At 43.1% G+C, this 20,741-nt stretch overlaps 1 protein-coding gene across 27 annotated transcripts in view; it reads right to left on the bottom strand.

The window, feature by feature from the left end:
• Positions 1–20,741, bottom strand: part of LIMCH1 (LIM and calponin homology domains 1) — a 351,821-nt gene that overhangs the window by 40,938 nt on the left and 290,142 nt on the right. For 21 of the 27 annotated variants that reach the window (XM_061420003.1, XM_061419994.1, XM_061419997.1 and 18 more), the window contains 5 exons: positions 17,289–17,324; positions 12,146–12,272; positions 10,481–10,638; positions 9,867–10,275; positions 5,302–5,520 (listed from right to left, as the gene is read on the bottom strand). In XM_061420003.1, the coding sequence (XP_061275987.1) occupies positions 5,302–5,520; positions 9,867–10,275; positions 10,481–10,638; positions 12,146–12,272; positions 17,289–17,324 (949 nt within the window). The remainder of the gene's footprint in view (positions 1–5,301; positions 5,521–9,866; positions 10,276–10,480; positions 10,639–12,145; positions 12,273–17,288; positions 17,325–20,741) is intronic. The other 6 variants (XM_061420005.1, XM_061420013.1, XM_061420012.1 and 3 more) reach the window with 1 other exon arrangement.

The following is a 20,741-nucleotide window of genomic DNA, read 5'->3' as shown; positions in this document are numbered from 1 at the left end:
ACAGAGGGTGAGATGGCTGGATGGCATCACTGACTCGATGGACGTCAGTCTGAGTGAACTCCGGGAGTTGGTGATGGACAGGGAGGCCTGGCGTGCCGCGGTTCATGGGGTCGCAAAGAGGCAGACACGACTGAGCGACTAAACTGAACTGAACTGATACTTTCCCAGTTGCTTTATGTTAATTGCTTTCATGGTGAGTTTATGAGTTTCTTTTTCTATTTCAAAAGTTGGTCACAGGGATTTCCCTAGTGGCTCAGTGGTAAAGAATCCGCCTGCCAGTGCAGGAGACACGGATTCAATCTCTGATCTGGGATGATCCCACATGCTGCAGAGCAATTAAGCCTGTGGACCACAATTACTGAGCCTATGCTCTAGAGCCTGGGAGCCACGACGACTGAGCCCATGTGCTGCAATTACTGAAGCCCACATGACCTAGACCCTGTGCTCTGCAGTAAGAGAAGCCACCACAATGAGAAGCCTGTATCCCACAACTAGAGAGTAGCCCCAGCTCTCTGCAACTCGAGAAAGCCCGAGCAACAACAAAGACCCAGGAGATCCAAAAATAAATAAATAAAAGTATTTTTTAAAAAGTTGGGCACAAAGCAGGTCATCCGTTCATTCATGCTTACCAGGTAACAGGCAGTCTCCGGCATGACAATGGCTATCGCAATTTCTTTACCTTAAAGGTGATTCAACTGAACGTGATCTGGAGTTTGTTGGCATCGACTGATATAACCAGAGTATTTAAAAATTAATAACAAGCCAAACTTAATTTAGGATCTATTTCTAAAGTAAGAGTCCATGGTCCTAAGAGTTTCAAACAAGAAAGATGAGGTGGAAGGAAACAGAAGAGACAACGTAATATACAAAGGTGGCCGTGCTGACCCAAGACGCACACTTGCACCCTGTCGCCCACTGGAGCCCAGTGGCCACCCTTCTCCGTTGCTTGGCCTCCTGGCCTGAATTAATGCTCCTGCCTACTACTGCGATGCCCTTTGAACAGTTCCAGCTCGCCCTGAAGGAACTGTGGCATTTTAGTGGTGGGGGAGGCTACTCCTCTGTAAAGAGTGTATCTGTGGGGAATGCAGTTTTGGGAAGAAAGACACTATTTAAAAGGAAGAACACTATTCCTTTGACAGCCCCACGGAGCAGGGCAAATGAATTAGAAACAGCACATCAAGTCCAAGCTGGTAAAAAGCCCTGGGAGGCTGTGAAGTGCAGCCCCCTGTTTTAAGCTGGTCACCATATTTTTGTCTTGACCAATGAATTCTACCATCTCAGAGGGAATATACTGGCTGAAACACAGTCAAGAAGTGCTTTTCTTGGAATATGGAGAAGGAAGGGAAATGAGGAGGAGGTTTACTGGAGAAGAGATTCTTTCAAAATACCTCCTAGGATAACATATGCTGAATGGAAAACTTTATGTGTCATAAATTATAAGTGAGTATGAAGTGTGTTTTAGCCAAAATTTCATGTAGGGCAGCTAACAACTTGGCTTGTAGCCTAATAGGTATATACATGGAGTTATCTACCCAGAAAATCATGCAATACCCCTGTCATAGCTAATTCAAGAGCTTAAGTACTAGGTGGTGGTTTGGCACTAAGTCGTGTCCGACTGTCGTGACCCCATGGACTGTAGCCCTCCAGGCTCCTCTGTCCATGGGATTTTCCATGCAAGAATACTGGAGTGGGTTGTCATTTCCTTCTCCAGGGGAATCAATCAAACTCAGGTCTTATGCACTGCAGACAGAATCTTTACCGACTGAGCCACCAGGAAATAAGGTAGATAAATGCTATAACCTCTTCAGAACCACTATGGTTTAACAAACTAGAGCTCACTCCTAACTGGGCAGTTTTTTCCTGAGTAAGAGGCTCTCAGGCTCTTCCATGAGTTGAGACCTTTATCCTGAGGCTTCCCAGGATCAGGATGGTTTCCAGAAAAAAGTCCACAAGGCCACATTTTGTTGGGTACTTTCCTGATTACACTGTATAACTCCTGAAATAACACGATTTCTTTCAGATCATCTAATTCTGCCTCTCTTGTAACAAGATACTTTTGGGACAATGTAACCAGTTGTGACATTGTTCAATCCATCTTCTCTTTGCCATTAGCAAGTGAAGCAGGATAACTACTATTAAAGTGGAAAATGCCTGGCAGTAAGAGGGAATAGGCTATTTTCTTTTTATGTTGCTCATTGTAAAAATAAGAAAATAAGTAATTACTGAGAACGAGTAATTTTTTGAGGGAGGTTTAGTAAAACCCCAAAACCAACAAACAAAACTCCCTTCTCTTCTGTTTATGATTCCATACAGGATGGGTAAAGCTTTCTTCCCCAAAGGGTTAGATGCTTTGAACAAGAGAGATTAGTTGGTATAGGAAGTTTAGGCCTTATACTATCTGGTTTCTTCCATTTTTCCTTTACCTTCTATTGGGAAAAAATCTATCTGGTCAAGGGCAGGGTGACCTGCCAAATTGACAACAAAATGGTCAGAGGGCAGAAGTGTAAAGGTAGAAAATGTACACATGCCTGACTGTAGAACCTTGGGATTTGTTCCTATAATTAATCTACTGTGCCTGACTAAGCCCTGTGTGCCTCTGTTACGGGATCAGCGTGGCTCCCACACTGTTGCTTCTCCAAAGAACAGGAACAGAGAGCTGTTCAACAGCATGTGCAAAGGGCCTGTGGCCTGACAGACACAGTAGCCAGAATGAGTCAGGGAAGGGCATTTATGAAGGGAACTTAGAAAACAGGCCTCCCAAGTGGCTCAGTGGTAAAGAATCCACCTGCCAATGCAGGAGACATGGGTTTAATCTCTGGTGCAGGAAGATCTCTCAGAGAAGGAAACAGAAGCCCACTCCAGTATTCCTGCCTGAGAAATCCCAAGGACAGAGGAGCCTAGCAGGGTACAGTCCATGGGGTCACAAAAGAGTTGGACACAAGTGAGTGACTGAGCACTTTTAGGAAACACTCACCATTAAAAGTGCGGCAAAAGAGAAACAAGAAGAGAATTATTAACTGCCCCAGAAAAGCAATCCCACCACTGTAATGTCTAATTAATCTGGGGGAACTTCTCATTTAAATTTAAGAGCACAAAGTTCATGTTATATTCGGCCAGCAAAGTTTCCACACTCCTAGCAAAACTCAACATTCCCTCTCACGATAACTTGTAAGAACTCTTCAGAGGGGGGTCACATTTATGCAAATGAAAGGTGAAAATAAATTCCAGGTGGAGGGATTCAGCCTCTGCCTGGATCACAAAACCTTGCTCCTAGAGACCAGCAAACATGTTGCCATGGTGAGGAAGTTATTTTGGTCTACTCTAATTTGAATCTCTTTCTAGGGCTTGAGCACTGCAGGGAAGAATTACATCCTCTCAACTCCTCTGAGAAAACATATTTTATTCTTCAAAAGACAAATCCTGGAGATAAGAAAAATAATATCTAGTCCTCCAGGTGGGTTTAGCTAGCTGGGTTATTTAATTTAGCCCTGAAACTGGAAGACAAGTTTCCCTCTGAACCAAACCTTTCCAGGTGCTGGGGGAAGAAATTTTGACAGTTGCCTACCCATCCAACCCCCCGCACCCCTCACCTTGATAACTCCAACCCAAACACTATAAATTAAAATCTCAGAAACCAGCCTCTGGTGAGGACAAATTGAGGTTGAATAGAGTCCATATTCTATCCCAAAAGCCAGGCCGCACCACGGTAGTGACAGTTTCCGTTTGATCAGCAAAACCAGCATGAACCCTGGTGAGAGAACTCAGCAGAAAAGCGTAATCTTCTTGATGTTTTATATTCCAAAGAGGCAAATCTACTGTTATTTTGAGTTCTCTCGTCTGCTATTCTTGAATTACCCTGCATTTCTCAGCTCAACCATTTGTTAGTAATTACAATTACTCTGGATTTCAGGGGCTAAACCAAGAAAAAATTAATTTGATTTTTAATGAGTTTTTTAAAAAGCTAGTAAAAAAGACCCCTTTATGCATATTGTCAAGGATGGAAAGCCACATTCTGATGGCACCAGTAATTTTCAAATTACTTTAGGAAGCCTGATGAGGTTGAATAAACAGAAAAGAAGGTATTTCAGATATTTCCTTTTCTTGTTTCATGGCTGCACTGTGTGGCAAGCGTGTGGGATGCTAGTTACCTGACCAGGGATGGAAACTGTGCCCTTTGCATTACAAGCATGGAGTCTTAACCATGGGCTGCCAGGACAGTCCTTAGAGATTTGTTTCTTTTTCTATAACTCTGGACACCAATCACGGAGGGACAAGACAAAGCCTGTCACTCATATGATACCTTCTGCTATCCTCCTGGGCTACGGCGTGACTGTTCGTATTAGTTGCTCAGTCGTGTCTGACTCTTTGTGACCCCATGGACTGTAGTCCGCCAGGCTCCTCTGCCCATGGAATTCTCCAGGCTAGAATACTGGAGTGGGGTGCCATTCCCTTCTCCAGGGAATCTTCCCAACACAGGGATTGAACCCACATCTCCTGCTTTAGCAGGAGGATTCTCTACTGTCTGAGCCATCATGGAAGCCCAGGGGCTGATCTGTGTCCTTCTTCAAATTTATACGTGGAAGTCCTCACCTCCAGTATCTCAGAATGTGACCTTATTGGACATAGGATTTTTGTAGATGTAGTTAAATTAAGATGAGATCACACTGAAGTGGCATGGCATGTGCCTGCCCAGTCGTGTCTGACTCTTTGCAACCATGTGGACTGTAGCCCACCAGGCTCCTCTGTCCATGGGATTTCCCAGGCAAGAGTACTGGAGTGGGTTACTATTTCCTTCCCCAGGGAATCTTCCTGACCCAGGGATCGAACCTGCCTCTCTTGCATTAGCAGGCGGATTCTTTACCACTTGAATCATGCTGGAGGGGAGCCCTAAACCAGTATGACCTGTGTCCTTATAAAAAGAGGGAGATCTGGACACGGACAACATACAGGGAGAGAGTCATGTGAACACGAAGGCAGACATTGGGGTGGTACACCTCCAGGGCAAAGAACGGCAGAGACTGCCAGCAGGCCAGCAGACGCCAGGATCAGACTCTCCCTCGCAGACCCCAGAAGGAAGCCGCCTGGACAACACCTCGACTTTGGACTTCCAGCGGCAGGACTATGCTACAACTAGTTGTACCATGTGCTGTGTAGGCCACTTGGTTTGTGATACTTCGTTATGGCAGCCCTAGCAAATGAATATACTCATCTAGAAGGAAATGATCATGATCAGGACCTACTTATTTTTTAAAAAAATAAATTATTTCAAAAAGAGGGGGAAAAAAAAAGCTTGCTTCTTACTGTCAGCTCTTGGGGAACAGAACTTGGCTTCTTTATGTTGATTTCAATGCTATTGCTGTCTTGTTTCAGCTCCACGGGGGACCCATGCACTCTGGCCACACCTTCAAACATCTGGGATTTGGTCAACGAGGGGGCAAGTGCCACCGTGGGACACTCTCTTTCCTTCTCCTCCTCATCACCATGAGTCGTCTCTCCATTCATGGTGACTTTCCCATCGACCTGTAAAACCCAGAACGAACAAGAACATGCTATTCCCCAGTGAAAGATTATAACAACATGTTCAGAATCATCTTAAATCATTAGCATTTACCATTCACAGTCCAACAAAGAATAAGTTCTCTTATATGCTTCCGTCAGTCTAGAAAGCAGGGCTCCCTTAAATGCCATCTTTGAGGGCTTCTTTAAAAGGTGGTCAGGTTTCTTTAAAAGGTGGTCTGCCTTCTCAGGTCACTTCGTTTAGATTACATTTCATGCTCAACTTACTGGGGGTCTGCTTTTATTTTGTAGTATAGAAAATCAAGGGATCTTAGGTATAAATACATGTCGCATATTTGGATTCCAGTAATTTTTCCTGGAAGTTCTGTGACTGCTATTTCACAATTTTGAGATTTTTTTTTTCCTAATAAACATATAAACTAGGTGGACCTCATCTTAGATCAGGAATATTTCACAGGTTATCCTGTTATGGTTGAGGATACTTTTTGCGTAACGAATACTTTTTGCAAGCAAGCATGGAGGGCAGGGAACCTGGTGCGTTACTACGTTACAGTAAATCCCTGTGTGCGTGTGTGCGTGCGTGCGTGCTCAGTCACTTGTCATGTCTGACTCTTTGTGACCCCGTGGACTGTAGCCCACCAGGGCTACATGGGAATTCTCCAGGCAAGAATACTGGAGTGGGTTGCCATACCCTCCTCCAGGGGATCTTCCAACCCAGGGATCGAACCCTCATCTCCTGCACTAAAGGTGGATTCCTTATCCAGAGCCACCTGGGGAGCCCCACAATAAATTCCTGTTTCTAGTTAATTTGACCATCTCATTTTTTTTCAAGAAAAAGAGGCCATTCACATTAAAATATCTCTGTTTTGCCCCTATGTCTAGGGATGGTGGTGGGAGCAAGAAAGGAGTGAGGGTGGTTAGTCTGACTTATTGAAGGTACCTGGAAATCTCTTTCAAGTCCGACAGTATATAGAGCGGTCATGAGAGGAAGCCCTACAGTGAGGCAACCTGAGTTCTGGCTTCACCACTTAACAGCCATATAATCTTCAACCTCAGTTTCCTCCTTTCTATGATAATCAGTCAGCTCAGTTCAGTTCAGTTGCTCAGTCGTGTCCGACTCTTTGCGACCCCATGAATTGCAGCACGCCAGGCCTCCCTGTCCATCACCAACTCCTGGAGTTCACCCAGACTCACGTCCATCGAGTCAGTGATGCCATCCAGCCATCTCATCCTCTGTCGTCCCCTTCTCCTCCTGCCCCCAATCCCTCCCAGCATCAGAGTCTTTACCAATGAGTCAACTCGTTGCATGAGGTGGCCAAAGTACTGGAGTTTCAGCTTTAGCATCATTCCTTCCAAAGAATACCCAGGGCTGATCTCCTTTAGAGTGGACTGGTTGGATCTCCTTGAAGTCCAAGGGACTCTCAAGAGTCTTCTCCAACACCACAGTTCAAAAGCATCAATTCTTCGGCACTCAGCTTTCTTAATAGTATCTCCTTAATGATGCTGTTATGGTATCATTTATGTATTAATATATGCACAGAACTTAGAACAGTATCTGGCATATTTATGTATATAAATGTTAGCTATTCTTATTACTAAACCTTCTAAGATCTTTTAAAAAGAATAATAGAAGGGCAGATACTAGTTATAGATTATTTACCTTAAGTCAGTGTTTTGTCTATTGTCTGTGATCCATAAAATTTAAATTACAACTGAGCACACACACATAAAGATAACTGAAATGGAGTTTAACCATTAATATTTACCTTTTTGTATGTGATGCACTATACTGTTTTTAAATATTATATTCTAATATATATATTTTATAATATATGTTTATTATTAATATATATTAATATATCTAATTATATCTATTAGTATAATATATCTAATAATGTTTTTTTGAAAAAAGAATGCTGATTCCAAACCACTAAATTGATTTCATAACCTAGCAATAGGTGGCAACTCTCAGTTTGAAAACACTGCCTTAAACCATTTTACTGCTCCTTCATTTTATTGACACTTCTTTTACTCTTAAATCTGTTGTACTAAGAAACTGAGCCTGTATTCCCTGCCTCCCATGCCCACCTTCTCCCCATAGGAAAATACACACGCACACACACCTTAGCTCCAGTTCTGGTGTTACCTGGTAACAACTGTCCATTTCCATGCTACCTTTGACCATGAGTGAGCTCACCCAGTCGATGGTGGGGCTGTGAACAGGGCTGACAGCCATCAGGACCTACGATAAGTTGAGGGCTCATTGGTGAGCTCCAGCTCTAAAAGGACCTCTATCCAAGTCCGTCATTCTACCTCCCCTGAAGCCTCCACACTGTCTTGCCACAATGGTAGGAACTGGGTTTTCTCAGGGTCTCGCCATGAAGCCATCTATCCTAATTCTTTTGTTTAAACGATCACATTGTACTGTTTATATAAAGGAAAGCAAATGGACATCTAGACTAACAGATCACATTCCTTGGATACCAAGTTAAATGCATGTATTCCCTGTCCCTGTCCTGGGCCACCTCAATATCAAACCAACCTTTTCGAGAAGCTATCAGACAGTTGATGGCCGTGGGCCCCGGGTGAAGAAGAGCTGCTACAGTACTTAGGCAGCCTGCCGAGCACATGTGATTGCGTGTGTATTTGTGTGTGCACCAGTCTGCATGATAAGTATCTCATCTTCTCAGGAAAAATGCATGTGCTTATTCAACAGACACTTGTTGAGTGCCTAGGCACAGACACCAGCCTCTTAGGACGAAGCTGTGGACAAACACACAGCGATTGCCCTTGGAGGGATAAACATCTCAATCGAACCTAGATGAGACGGAAAGGACATTTTTCTTTCGTTTGATCAAGGCCTAAGACACAGATTTTAAAGATACATTCAGAGTTAAGCTAAGAAAGATGCTAAGAAAGTTAGAAATATGGCTCGGCTCCCTCTGAAACTCAATAGGAAGATACACACACACAGTGCTCAGTTAGTTTAGCTTAGCAAACATCCTTTACAGTCACATGTCTGTGTCTGCCACTGATGAATTCCACCTCTGTCTTCTATTATAAACCCATGTGGCGTGCAGGGACAAGGGAAACTGACTTTTCTTTGTCGTCTCTCTTGAGATGAAGGATGAGTACTTCCTCCTGACGCAAGGAAAAATACTAGGATTTGAGGATGAAAAAAGATGTTTGGCTGCTATAGGTTCTTTGGTTCTGGAACACTATTTTACATGTTCATTGGCACCTCCCCCCACTTCCAAAATAATATAGATTCTTCCCACCTAAAATTTTTTTTAAAAAATCTCTCATTTGAATACCAAGTATATATCATGTATTTCTTATATTATCATTTTTTTCCCCCAGTGGTAGCATCTTTTCTGAAGAAGGTGATGGCAACCCACTCCAGTACTCTTGCTTGGAAAGTCCCATGGACAGAGGAGCCTGGTAGGCTGCAGTCCATGGGGTCGTGAAGAGTTAGACACGACTGAGCAACTTCACTTTCACTTTTCACTTTCATGCATTGGAGAAGGAAATGGCAACCCACTCCAGTATTCTTGCCTGGAGAATCCCAGGGACGGCGGAGCCTGGTGGGCTGCCGTCTATGGGGTCGCACAGAGTCAGACACGACTGATGTGACTTAGCTGCAGTAGCAGCAGCAGCTTTTCAGTTATGATGTTTAGAGGTGTACACAGAGGTAACTGCATATACCTCTATTTACACTAAAGGTCATTAAAAGTTTGTTTTGAGGCATTTTCAATACCCCTAGATAAATGGAGATACCTAGGGTGCTGCTAAATTGGGGTTTGTTACCATTGCTATGGAGATATCATACCATCATGCATGCATGCGTGTTCAGTCGCTCAGCACATCGAACTATGAAATAGACCTTGCTCATGGAGGTGACTCAACCACCAATCTCATTCAAGCCCATCAGTATTAAAAATAGGACTTGAGAAGAATCCTAAGTTATTTGATGGCTCAGATGGTAAAGCATCTGCCTACAATGTGGGAGATCTGGGTTCAATCCCTGGGTTGGAAAGATCCTCTGGAGAAGGAAATGGCAACCTGTTCCAGTACTCTTGCCTGGAAAATCCCATGGATGGAGGAGCATGATAGGCTACAGTCCGTGGGGTTGCAAAGAGTCAGACATGACTGAACGACTTCACTTAGAGAAGAATCATCAATCCCTGAATTATTTGCAAACCAAATCTCAGAGACACATAAACTTCATAACTGTACATGTTAATGCATTTGCTTTTGTTTGATAAAAACCACTGCATCTTCCTGAGATAAGATGCTTATTTTCCCCAGGGAGTTCAGTTTTGGTTCTACCCTTAAAGGACTCATCTTACCTTGAAGGTCTTCAGAACCTCTTGAGAGTTTTTGGGCTGGGAGTAAGGCTTGGGTGTCAGCATAGGCACTGCTTTGGGAGAGACAGTTTTGCTCGGAGACCCACTGCCTGCTGACATGCTGGCATCCAGAACGCTGGGACGAGCGATGGTGGTTTCCACAGTGGCAGTGAACTTGGGTGGAGGCAGTGACTGCTGCCGCAGATATTTCATAGGGTTGGGGTCGCTGAGGAAGGGGGATAAGTTTGGCTCTGTTGAATGGCTTCTTTCCAGGATTTTTGGCATCTCCAAACGTTCAAGAACAGCTTCACTGATGGTGAATCTCTCAATGTACTGCTGAAGGATACCCTCTGCCTCCTCCTGGGTCCGTGCATTCTTGTATGCTTCATGCAACTCCCTTTCTCTCCGCTCTCTAAAGGGTAGACATGGGAGGGGAAGCAAGAACAAAGTCAACAGTCACAGGAATTGCAACGAGGACCTTGGTAGGACCCCAAGTAGAGCTGAAGAGACCAAACAGGGTGTGTAATATTACTGTCAGAGCCTTTGTGATGACTGACAATTTTTAGAAAAAGCGCATCTAACTAACTGTACATTAAACAACAACAGAAAGAACCCACTTTTCTTGGACGATTTCTCTGTAGGTTTTTATGCTTTTCCTTCGTTCCCTTGTCCCATCCTCTCCAGCCAGCAGCTTCTCCATCTTTTTCCTTTCTTCCTCTTTTCTGATTAAGTCCTGAGAAGCACTTCTTCTACGGCTCTTCCAACGAGCCAGGTCCTATGGGGGAGGGGGAGGGAGACAGAACACTCTTCTTCAGACTTGCATGTAATTCCATTTCTACACTTAAGGGTTTAGTGAGTGCTGATTGTGGGCCAGGCTAAGACATTCCTCTACAATCCAGTTTAAGTTTGGCTGGAACAGGAATATCTTGAAGGCAGGAAACCTTCAGATATTCTACATTATCCAGAGCAGGGCAGCACATTTTGTAAAACACGGCAACATAAAACTTGCTAGTGTATCCCGTGTTGGTTGCCATAAAGTATTGTCTCACAGGTATTGTAAGAAACTTCATTCCTTGCTATTTATGACCTCTGCATTGTGAATGGACTCGCTGACAATAGAATGGTAGGAATTAACCACAGACCTACACAAATTCCCTCAGGGAAGGAAGAAAAAGCAGAAAAACAATTGGTTTTGGGGTCTTGTAGAACCAATAGTTCTGTATGCCCTAAGTCATCTGATCATGTCCTAAGTCATCTGATCCTTATGACAACTTCACCACAAATCCTATGGGCAATTAGAGCCTAATGAGAAAGAGGTAGGAGTCTGGAGTTAGGTAGGCATGTGGCTGTGGGAAAGAATCCCAGCTCCATCTCTTCCATGCTTTGGAATCTCAAGCATGCTTCTTAGCCTCTCTGTACCTCAGTTTCCTCATCTCCAAAACAGAAATGATAATGATACCTACTCTTGCAAGCTTGTTGTGAGGGTGAAATGAGGTGTTGCACTTCAGGTGCCAGGCACATAGTAAGTGCTTGATATCTCATAGACATAATCGTGACCACAATTTATCGACTTTGGAAAAGTTCACCAGTTGACTAAAGGTAGAGTCAAATCTGCAGTGACTACCTCAGAGCGCTCTGTGAGGATGAGATGAAATAGTCCACTCTCTCTCTCGTTTCATACAGATCTTCAAGTTCCTCTCCTGCCCTAGCTCTCTGCTCTCAGCTCACAGACAATCCCAAGGCCCCCATTAGGCCCTGGAGCCATTCTCGATCTCTTATTCACTAGCTGTGTGACTCTGGACAAGTTACTTCACTGCTCTGGGACTCCTCTGTTGGCTGAGGACAGTAATATCTACAGTTGCTAGTATACCGAGTTACTGAGAGGATTCAAGAACGATTAACTGCAAGGCACTCAGAACAGTACCTGTTACTGGCATGCTTTCAGTGTTGACAGTTATCATTGTGGTCACCATCATCATTATTATCAATTCCAAATACACAAACTCAGAAGCAAGTGCATCCTTGATATGGCATCGCATGCTAGTTGCCTCCCACCCGCTCCCCTCTGCTTTCTGGCCAAACTTCAGCAAGGGTACTTTCCTTAATTCCCACATGGGCGGTGTTCACTGTTTGAAGTCTTCTCCGGGCCCCCCTTTCTTCTGCATGGCTTTCCAGCCCGAGGCTCCCACCCAATCTGATTCTGATTCTCTGTTCCAAAGGGCCTCTTGCCCAGCGGGCAGCGCAGTCTCCCCACTGCCCACGGCCGTGGCCCCAGCACTCACATCCTGCCATTTGTCATCCTCTTCCCGCAGCTGGCTGTTTATCAGTTGCAGCTGCTCCTGGCGGGCCCTGCTGTGCGGCTGCACCGCGGCTTCTTCCTCACACCGCATGTCAAACATACTCGTGCTCCTGCGCGTGGAGAGAGCAGACAACGAGCGGACAGAGATGAGCACCCCTCCTACCTCTGCGCACTTGGGGCGTCCCGCCGCGTGGGGGCGCTACCGCGTATGGAAAACAGTCCCTTTCCCTCCGCAGCCTAAGGCAGCCACGGGGTCTGCAATCTGTTCCTCCCTCAGCCGGCAGCAGCGGGCATGCTAGGAGCCTCAGCTCTTCTTTTGAAGCAGAAGCCAAAATGTGACCATCTTTGTCTTCAGTGATGGCTGAATCGGTCAATTAATTTTACATGTTGGGGCCTAGATGTGTTTAAACTAAGAGGCTTGAAAAGGTATTTGAAACTCTGAGCTGGTCTCACTTATAAATGTATTAGAAAATAAAATTAAGAGCATTAACATGTATAACTTGGAGAGAATTTGTGGGGAAGGAGGATGGTGTCCCCTGAAGTGAAAATTTAATTGCAGTAAATGCTTCTTTGTGTAGGTCTGGCTTAAATGCTTTCTTCATTAACAGGCAATTTCTCCATTAAAAAAGTGATCATACAGCCTCAATCTAAGGCACCACTTTTTCATGTCGTATTTTCTGAATTTTGAATGCATCCAAGAACTATGCACAAATGATACATATGTTTGTTGTGGTTTATTTTTATGTCCTGTAAAACTGTAAATCTGTAGTATGTTGATGGCATCTTGAAATCAAGAAAATAAGGTATTTTATGGTAAGGCTAAGGGCAAAATATAAAAATCAGCGTATACTTTATATCCTAAAATTCTCACGAGGGTTTCACTTTATTTCTGACAGGATACCTCTGCATATACTCTTTTAAAAGCAAAAGGATTTGGAATCAAATTTTAAGAACCTTTAGGCTGTTCATATAATTGATATATTCTGCAGGAGCTTATTAAATGTTGGGTAAGACCATAGGGCCTTTTCTGCAATGCTTATTACAGACCTTTGTTACAGCGAAAGCTGAAGCAGAAAGATGAAAATAGAAATAAAAACCAAAGCAAAATCTTCCTTTTTTTTTTTTCCTCTCAAAGAAATGACTAGCTCTGGGACCACGTGGGTTATAAAGCGCCCAACAAGTGGAGGGCCCTTTAAGAACAGAAGACTGTGACAGTCCATTTTTGAAGCCAGCTTAACACAAAGAAAAAGAAGAGCCATGCACCAAGACACTAACTAATTCCAGACATCATCAGTGATGTCCAAAATAGTTATCCCCGTGGCCAGACAAAGCACAGCAGCAGCATCGCTGGATGCCAGGGGTTCCTTAGCAGGCGGCTCTCTGGAAGGAGAAGACAATCCCAAAGCAATGGCTACCCACGTTCATTTCAGTCTACTCAAATATGAATGTATGAGTGCCTCTCCCCTCTCTTTAGATGTTGGACAATTTGAGTCTTTGAAAACTGTGTGAAAAGAGAGTGAAAACTGAAGACTGTCCTCTAACCTGTTTCTAATAATTCGGCTGCGTAGGACTTTCTTTGACCCAAGGCTTCTATTTGCATGGATATGACACGCTACTGTGTGAGCTGTCCACAGATTCAGGGCACAGTGTTGCTTGTGGTGACTGTGTCTTCCTGGAAGATAAACTGTAGTCCTCTAAAGAGAGGAGGGACTGCGATGTGTTACCTATTTGATGCTACTTATTAATGTGGTTTAAGGAAAATTCAGAAATTTGCAGAATTAGGTAGAAAAGTCTAATTCATGGGTTTTAAACTTCATGGATCATAATACCCTCAAACAACCCTTCCAGAAGGGGACCCGAACTCATCCCATCTTCCTTTCAGAGTTAAAAAAAAAAAAACAACTTAACTCTAAATGTATAAAATTCAGCCTGTTTCTCTTTCAAGGCAATTTATAGGCTTTGTGAAGGTCTTAGAAGACATAAACCCCTCTCAGACTCTATTGTAATCTACTAATAGCTGGCAGATTATGGGAGAGAAAGGAGGTCCTTTCCTTCAACTTTGCCATCTGTAATTTTTAAAGGGCAGAATTTTGGTTTAGGTCACACTGATGGCCATAGGGCAAAGTCTTCTGGGACGGCAGTAAGAAAATGGCAGGCTTCTCCAGGATTTCAGACTGCTTATCTCACTTGATTGGCATGGAGAGGGTGGGAACAAGGCCTTCAGAACTGCCTTCTTCTGTCCCAGGTTCCTATTTCTGTTTCTACCGTGAAGTTCTAACTACCACAGCCCAAATATGGCCAAAAGCTGGTTAGTGAAATAAAAAGAGAAACTCTTGTCTGCCTTCTCCTATACCAGGAAGTACTTTTTTTTTTTTTTTTTCTGGTTAGAGCTTTTTTTTCTTTAAAAAGCAACACCAGCAAAAGAGAAATAATAAAACTATGAGCAATACCTTTAAGCCATTTCAAAAAAGGAAGCAAGCTGAGGACTGATAATAGTAGACAGAAAATGAGCTGAGTCACCATTCAGAAAATCTTCCCTCATTCAGAGATTGGACTCAGCCTCCAAAATGAAGAAGTGCATGTAGAGGGATGAGGTGGGAGGCCCTGGTGGTGCTAGTGGTAAAGAACCTGCCTGCCAATGCAGGGGACATAAGAGATGTGGGTTCAATCCCTAGGTCGGGAAGATTCCCTGGCGGAGGGCATGGCAACCCACTCCAGTATTCTTGCCTAGAAAATCCCATGGACAGAAGAGCCTGGTAGGCTATAGTCCATAGAGTCGAAAGAGTTGGACATGACTGAAGCGATTTAGTAGAGCACAGCACTTCAGGGAACCCTGGAGAAGTCTAGGTTCCACAATGTTAACAGGACTTGCACCAAATCTATGCTTCTCAGCACAACAGGCCATGCTCCTGGGCTGTTGGGAACAGGGCGCCTGGCTGTAGAGCCCAGGAGCCTCTCCCTGCAGTGGGTTGGCAGTTCTTAGGGCCAGGATTAAAGTACTCCAGGGGAGCCTGGAAATTGTTTCTGGACCAAGTCTAAGGTAAGGGAATTAAGAGCAAAATGGCCTCTGGCTCTCTCAGTTTCCAGGCTCCATGGTGGGGACCATTGGGAGAGGAGGTATGTGGAAGTGAAGAGAAGGGCAAGAAGGTGAAACTAAATCCATGGAAACATTCTTGGCTTGCCAGGAGGCGGAAATTTCTGTTTGCCTGTGTGGTAGGTCTGCCCCTGACCCGCATTCTCCTTAAAGGGCACATCTTTTTTTGATTGGGCTGCATTTTAAGAATGTGTCAATTATGAATAAATAGAGCCTGTGCCAATAGTGGTCTGTAAAGTTTTTGAAAAAGGGAGATAGTGAGAAAAGAAATGAAACATATTATAAATTTCTATTAAAAAAAAAAACTCCTGACATAACTTTTTTTTCTTACCCACTTGATCACTTGATTTCATATAAATTATGTCTATTCCAAGAAGGAAATTCAGCCCTTTAGATGTTCCCAGATAAGACCCCTGGACAAGAAGCTCCTTATACTCTTCCTGGATCACAAGCTGCTTGCCTTTTTTTTTTTTTTGGTAAATTTAGAGGAGTCTGCACCCCCACTTGATTTAAAAAATCATTTACTTTTCCCGTGGGTGAGGTTTCATATTCAGGTACAGGCAGCATTCAAAAGCTCTTTAATATAGCTCCTTTTCTTTCAGCTTTCAGGGTTTTTGAGAGATCTGTATTAGGCAAATTGCACAGCAGCTTTGCAATGATGAAGAGTAAATCCATTCTATCAAAATGTTTTTGCTAACCAAATCAAAGTAGTGTTTTGCCTATCAATCTTATATAATCCTCCTTTCAGTGAATGTTAAATACTGCCACTGTAGATTTTAAAAGCAATAACCAGGGCTCAGTTTTATAGACTACTTAACTCCATGCAGTCAGTCAAGCTCTGGCTGAATTTAGTTCTGAGATATGAATGTTCCGTGTGTCAGGCCACAAAGCAATCATACATCACACATCGGAAACTGATCTCCTTGGCACTCGAGTCAGACTGCTTAGAGCTAAAAGTCAGACTAAGCTGACATCTTGAACACAAACATGGAAAAAAAGCACAGTTCAAATACAGTAGATGTGTGGCCTGATTGCAGTTACTGGTGGAAATGATATTTGTTCTACACTGTTACTTGGATTCCTCACTCAGTGACTCGAAACTATGGCTCAGGCCAGGAAGACAGGCAGGGAGAATGTTGGGGTTCACTCTTAGAATGGCCTAGACTCCCACAAGGCCACAAAACACCTCTTCCAGAGGATAGACATCAGGCTTAGCGGGCCACTGGTGTTGCAGTGAGATATTGATCATGTTTCTTAAACCTGAGCAAGCCAGCCTTCTGCAAAGAAAACTTCTGATCTGGCTATCAGTTTCAGAATGCTCTGCCTATGGGGAATCTGTTTTTGAAATGGAGTCAATGAGGTCACAGATGGGAGAAAGTAGATTCATCTCAAATTCGTATGTGAGGCTGGGGATGGGCAATGTATCTCTGGGAGGAGCGGAGACCAAGGAGAGGCAACCCAAGTCATGTTGCACATCCTGACCCCTGGCTGTGCCATGGAACATGAACGAAACCCCAGCGTTCTGGGCTCAGGCATCCCACAGTTTATATTACTGCAACCTGGGAGGAACTTGGGCTTCTGAATCTATCATTAGTGGTTTAGAATTTATTTTCTTAGCTTAAAAAAAAATGTGTCTTTGAGAATAACTGCTGCACAGCTAAGCCTTCACATATCAAGGATTCAATGCAAAGCGCAGAAGAGCCTTTTAACAATTCCATGGTTCAGAACAGCTTCCAACTTCCAAACCCTAACAAGAACAACTTTCACATGCCCCATCTATGAAAAGCAAATGTTAAGTTTTAAGCAGCAGCTGCATATTAGAATCATGCTTAAGTGGCTTTTTCATTCATCTCTCCTGCACAGAACATATGTTTTGCATTCCAATTTCAAGGGCTTCTCTGAGGCTGCAGAGAAGAGTCAGTTAGCTCTTCAGTCCACTGTTACATTAACTGCGTTTCAATTAGTGGTGAGTACTGGAAGCATGCAGTTTAGGCTATAATTAATGTATTCCTATGAATACAAAACAACTTACTCTGCGTCGTCAGACACAGGAGTTCTCGGTCCGTATCTATAAGACCAAATCCAAAATTAGAGGATTGGCAAGACAGAAGGTTAACACTGTAACCAAGCTGGAAATAAAAACTACAAGTGAAATGTATACGTGCCAAACCTTTTTTGCTGATCATACTGGAAGAGAAGTGTCATTATACAATTAGCAATATTCACCAATGGCTAAAAATGAAAGCAAAGTCTTGACATTTCTGAAGAATGCGAAATTTGTAGGAAAACCCAAAGGGGAAATAAAAAATACCTCTCCATGTTACCCACAAAGAAAGAAATCGTTTCAATATAAACACAAAAAGGCTTAGGTGCAACCCACAATGTTTAGAGAAGACAGCTTTGAAAAAACCAAATGTGTATTACGGTCATTCACAAACGGTTGAACTGGTTTTTGCCTTTCTGTGTAGAGTAATGGGCTGTAATGGACACCCAGCATAGAAGCACACGCTTACTGACCCTTTCCCTGATGTGTTAATGCATTTGCACAAATAACATCAAACAGTGTTTCTGAAGGTTTCTGAAAGCAAACCAGAACTCCAACCAGAACACCAATCAGTGCCTTCCGCATGCATTTGACAAAAACCACAATTCCTAGAAAACTGGCAGCCTTAATCAAAACCAGACGTGGATAATATTCCATAACTTGAAAAAGCAAAGTTTTTTTTTTTTAAACAATCTTTTATATTCTTCTGATTATTTAGAGCTACAAAGTTGCACCTTCTTTGATATGGGCCTTTTAAGTTTTAATGTATCTGATAAAACAAAGAAAAAGGTCAAATTAGAAAAAAAAATTAGAATATTACAAGGGCATATTTAAGCACATTTGATAAAAGTAGCTCCCACAAGTGACTATTTCTGGAAAGGGGAATTTTAAGAGAAGGTTCTTACCTATGCCCTGAAAGGCAATTTATTCATGCATTCTGATGGTGGACAAAGACTTATTTGAGCAAAGAAAAAAAATTCCAGGCTTTCAGTCCGAAAAATTAAATTTGGGGGTTTTCAGCAAAAACTACCTGATCCTATGTTCAGTTTCATAACAATATAGGGGGAAGGGAGTAATTTCTAAAGGTCTCTTCCTATGATCTTAGAGAAAAAACCCCAAACACATTGGTGTACACACACAGACACCTTTCTCTCTGATGCCTCATTACCTTGTAACAGTTATGAATTCATTAATAACTATTTTCACGCACAGTGAGGGCAACCATACCAGTGAAAGACTAATAGGAGTTTCAGTTGAAATGGCCAAAAGCAAGAAAAGGAAGGCGTTTGTGGATGTTTTTCTTCCGGAAGTAAGACCCATTTTCTGCTTCTCTGGGGGATAGTTTTAGAAGGTGCTAAAGTTTGACTTAAGACATTTAGTTTTCCATAACCACCTCCACATGGAGGCAGATGAATTCCTTCACATCAAGAAAGAGGACAGAACAGTGTAAATTCCACCCAGAATTAACAGTGTTAATTCTGAAGCCTGGATAGATGTTTCCCAGTTCACTAGTAGGCCTACTGGAATAGACATTTGAATATATATTGTGTTTTCTAAATTATCTATGGAAATAAGCAGAGAAGTTATTCCTAATGGATGTTTAATCTAGAAATGTTCAATCGATAGTTGGTGTTTTTGTGTTGATTTGAATATTTTAATTAACGTTTTACTGAAGTAAACTATACGTACAGAAAGTGCACAGACCATACACACACACCTTGATGAGTCTTCACAAACCACAAATCAGCATTGAGCCTTGTGCTGTGTAAACAGAATCACATAGAATGTACTCTTCTGAGTCTGGCTTCCTTATTAGCACATTTCATTTATGAGGTTCACCTGTGTTGCTGCATGCAGGATATATTAGAATTTAAATTGCTTCTACACAAAATACTCAGCAGCATTTCATGGAGACCTCTACCAACAAATGTTGATTAACCCTGCAATGCAAGGTCCATGAGAGTCGGGATTTTTTCTTTGGGGGTTCCCTGAATAGTGACCAGACCAGGCCCTCCATAAGTATTTACTAAATCCTTATTGGATACTCAGGAAATGGAAAAGACTAGTGCAGTCTCTGAAGATACCCTTCATTTATCTGTTTACTATATACTTGTGGCTTTAAGACATTTCCTCTCAGACAAATTTATTAGCTTTAAGAAGGAACCAATTTAATCAGAATTGCCTTTGCTGTTATGGAGAAGATAATTAGAGTTTGGGCTTCCAATGATTTTCTCAGTGGTTCTATGAAATATACAAAAGAAAAGATGAGTTTTAAAAAATGACTAATAAAGAGATTTAAAAAAAAATGCAAAGTAGGTAAGTCAACAGACCTATAATACCGGCCAGACAAATCACAGTTGGTATAAGCATCCTACCAAAACCCAGCAATTAATAAAGTTCAATTGTGAGGGCAGGGGTATTTAGAAGGTAAAGAGAGTACTTTCTTCACCTGTTGATTGCATCTGTGTAGTTTTCAGCACAAATAAAGCACTTCAGGATCAATGCTCAGCAACGTTGTGAACTAGCGCGAACGCCATTTGAAGTGAGGAGGAGAAATGAGTTCACCTGTCATTTAAGACTATCCTCCAGCAGCACCCAGCACAGTATTTCACGCATAGCAATTACTCAATAAACACCTGTTGAAAGGAAACACGAATTCCCAACGTGTGTGCCTGCTCCCTCACACAATTTTGTCACGCAGTTACTCTGAATATATCTCCTTATGCTCAAACCAGCCATTCCGTCCAGAGGGACAGAATACAAGTGAAAGGGAAGTCGTGAGACCTCCAGTCTCCTCTGGTAACTTGGTAGGTAATGCACTGGAATGGGATGGCAGCTCCCTCTTTAGACAGAGCTGGGTTTGGGTCTTGGATCTGTGATTGCCAGCTGTGTGGACCTGGGCTTTGGTTTTTCTTTTTTTTTTAGTTGGAGGACAACTGCTTTACGATGTTGTGTTGGTTTCTGCCATACAACTTGGTTTCTTCCTGGAGAATACAGATACAACTTCTCACTCTCTAAGGCTGTGTAGGGAATAAATGGGCTGCCTAGAATGTATCCAGCAGGCAGCCTACAGGCCTCACTTCCTCCTCTCCTCTCTTGCTAACCGCTTCCCACCAGCCTGCTGATGCAGCGCCCATCACCACATCAGGGCATCTGGGGACTGAGTGAGTGTGCTGGGCCAGGCAGTACCTCGTCACCAGCCTGCCCTCCCAGCTGGGACCCAGGTGTAACTTCTCTACTGCAGGCTTCCCAGTTGTGAACTGGAGCCAACAGGCATTCACCTGTGAATTCCCAGGAGAAGGTGAGCTGGAGAGAGCAGAAGCACCTGGAAAGGGCGAGCACCGCTGCCACCCCTGCTCCCTGAAACCAGTGCTACAAGAAGGCTCTACTAGAAGCATTATGATTCAGAAGACTGCAAAATGTATGTTAAATCCAGGTGGT

Source organism: Bos javanicus, chromosome 6 (genome assembly GCF_032452875.1).
Source record: "Bos javanicus breed banteng chromosome 6, ARS-OSU_banteng_1.0, whole genome shotgun sequence".
NCBI lineage: Eukaryota > Metazoa > Chordata > Mammalia > Artiodactyla > Bovidae > Bos > Bos javanicus.
The sequence above is the reverse complement of the archived record's forward strand: the minus strand, read 5'-3'. Positions and strand labels throughout refer to the sequence as shown.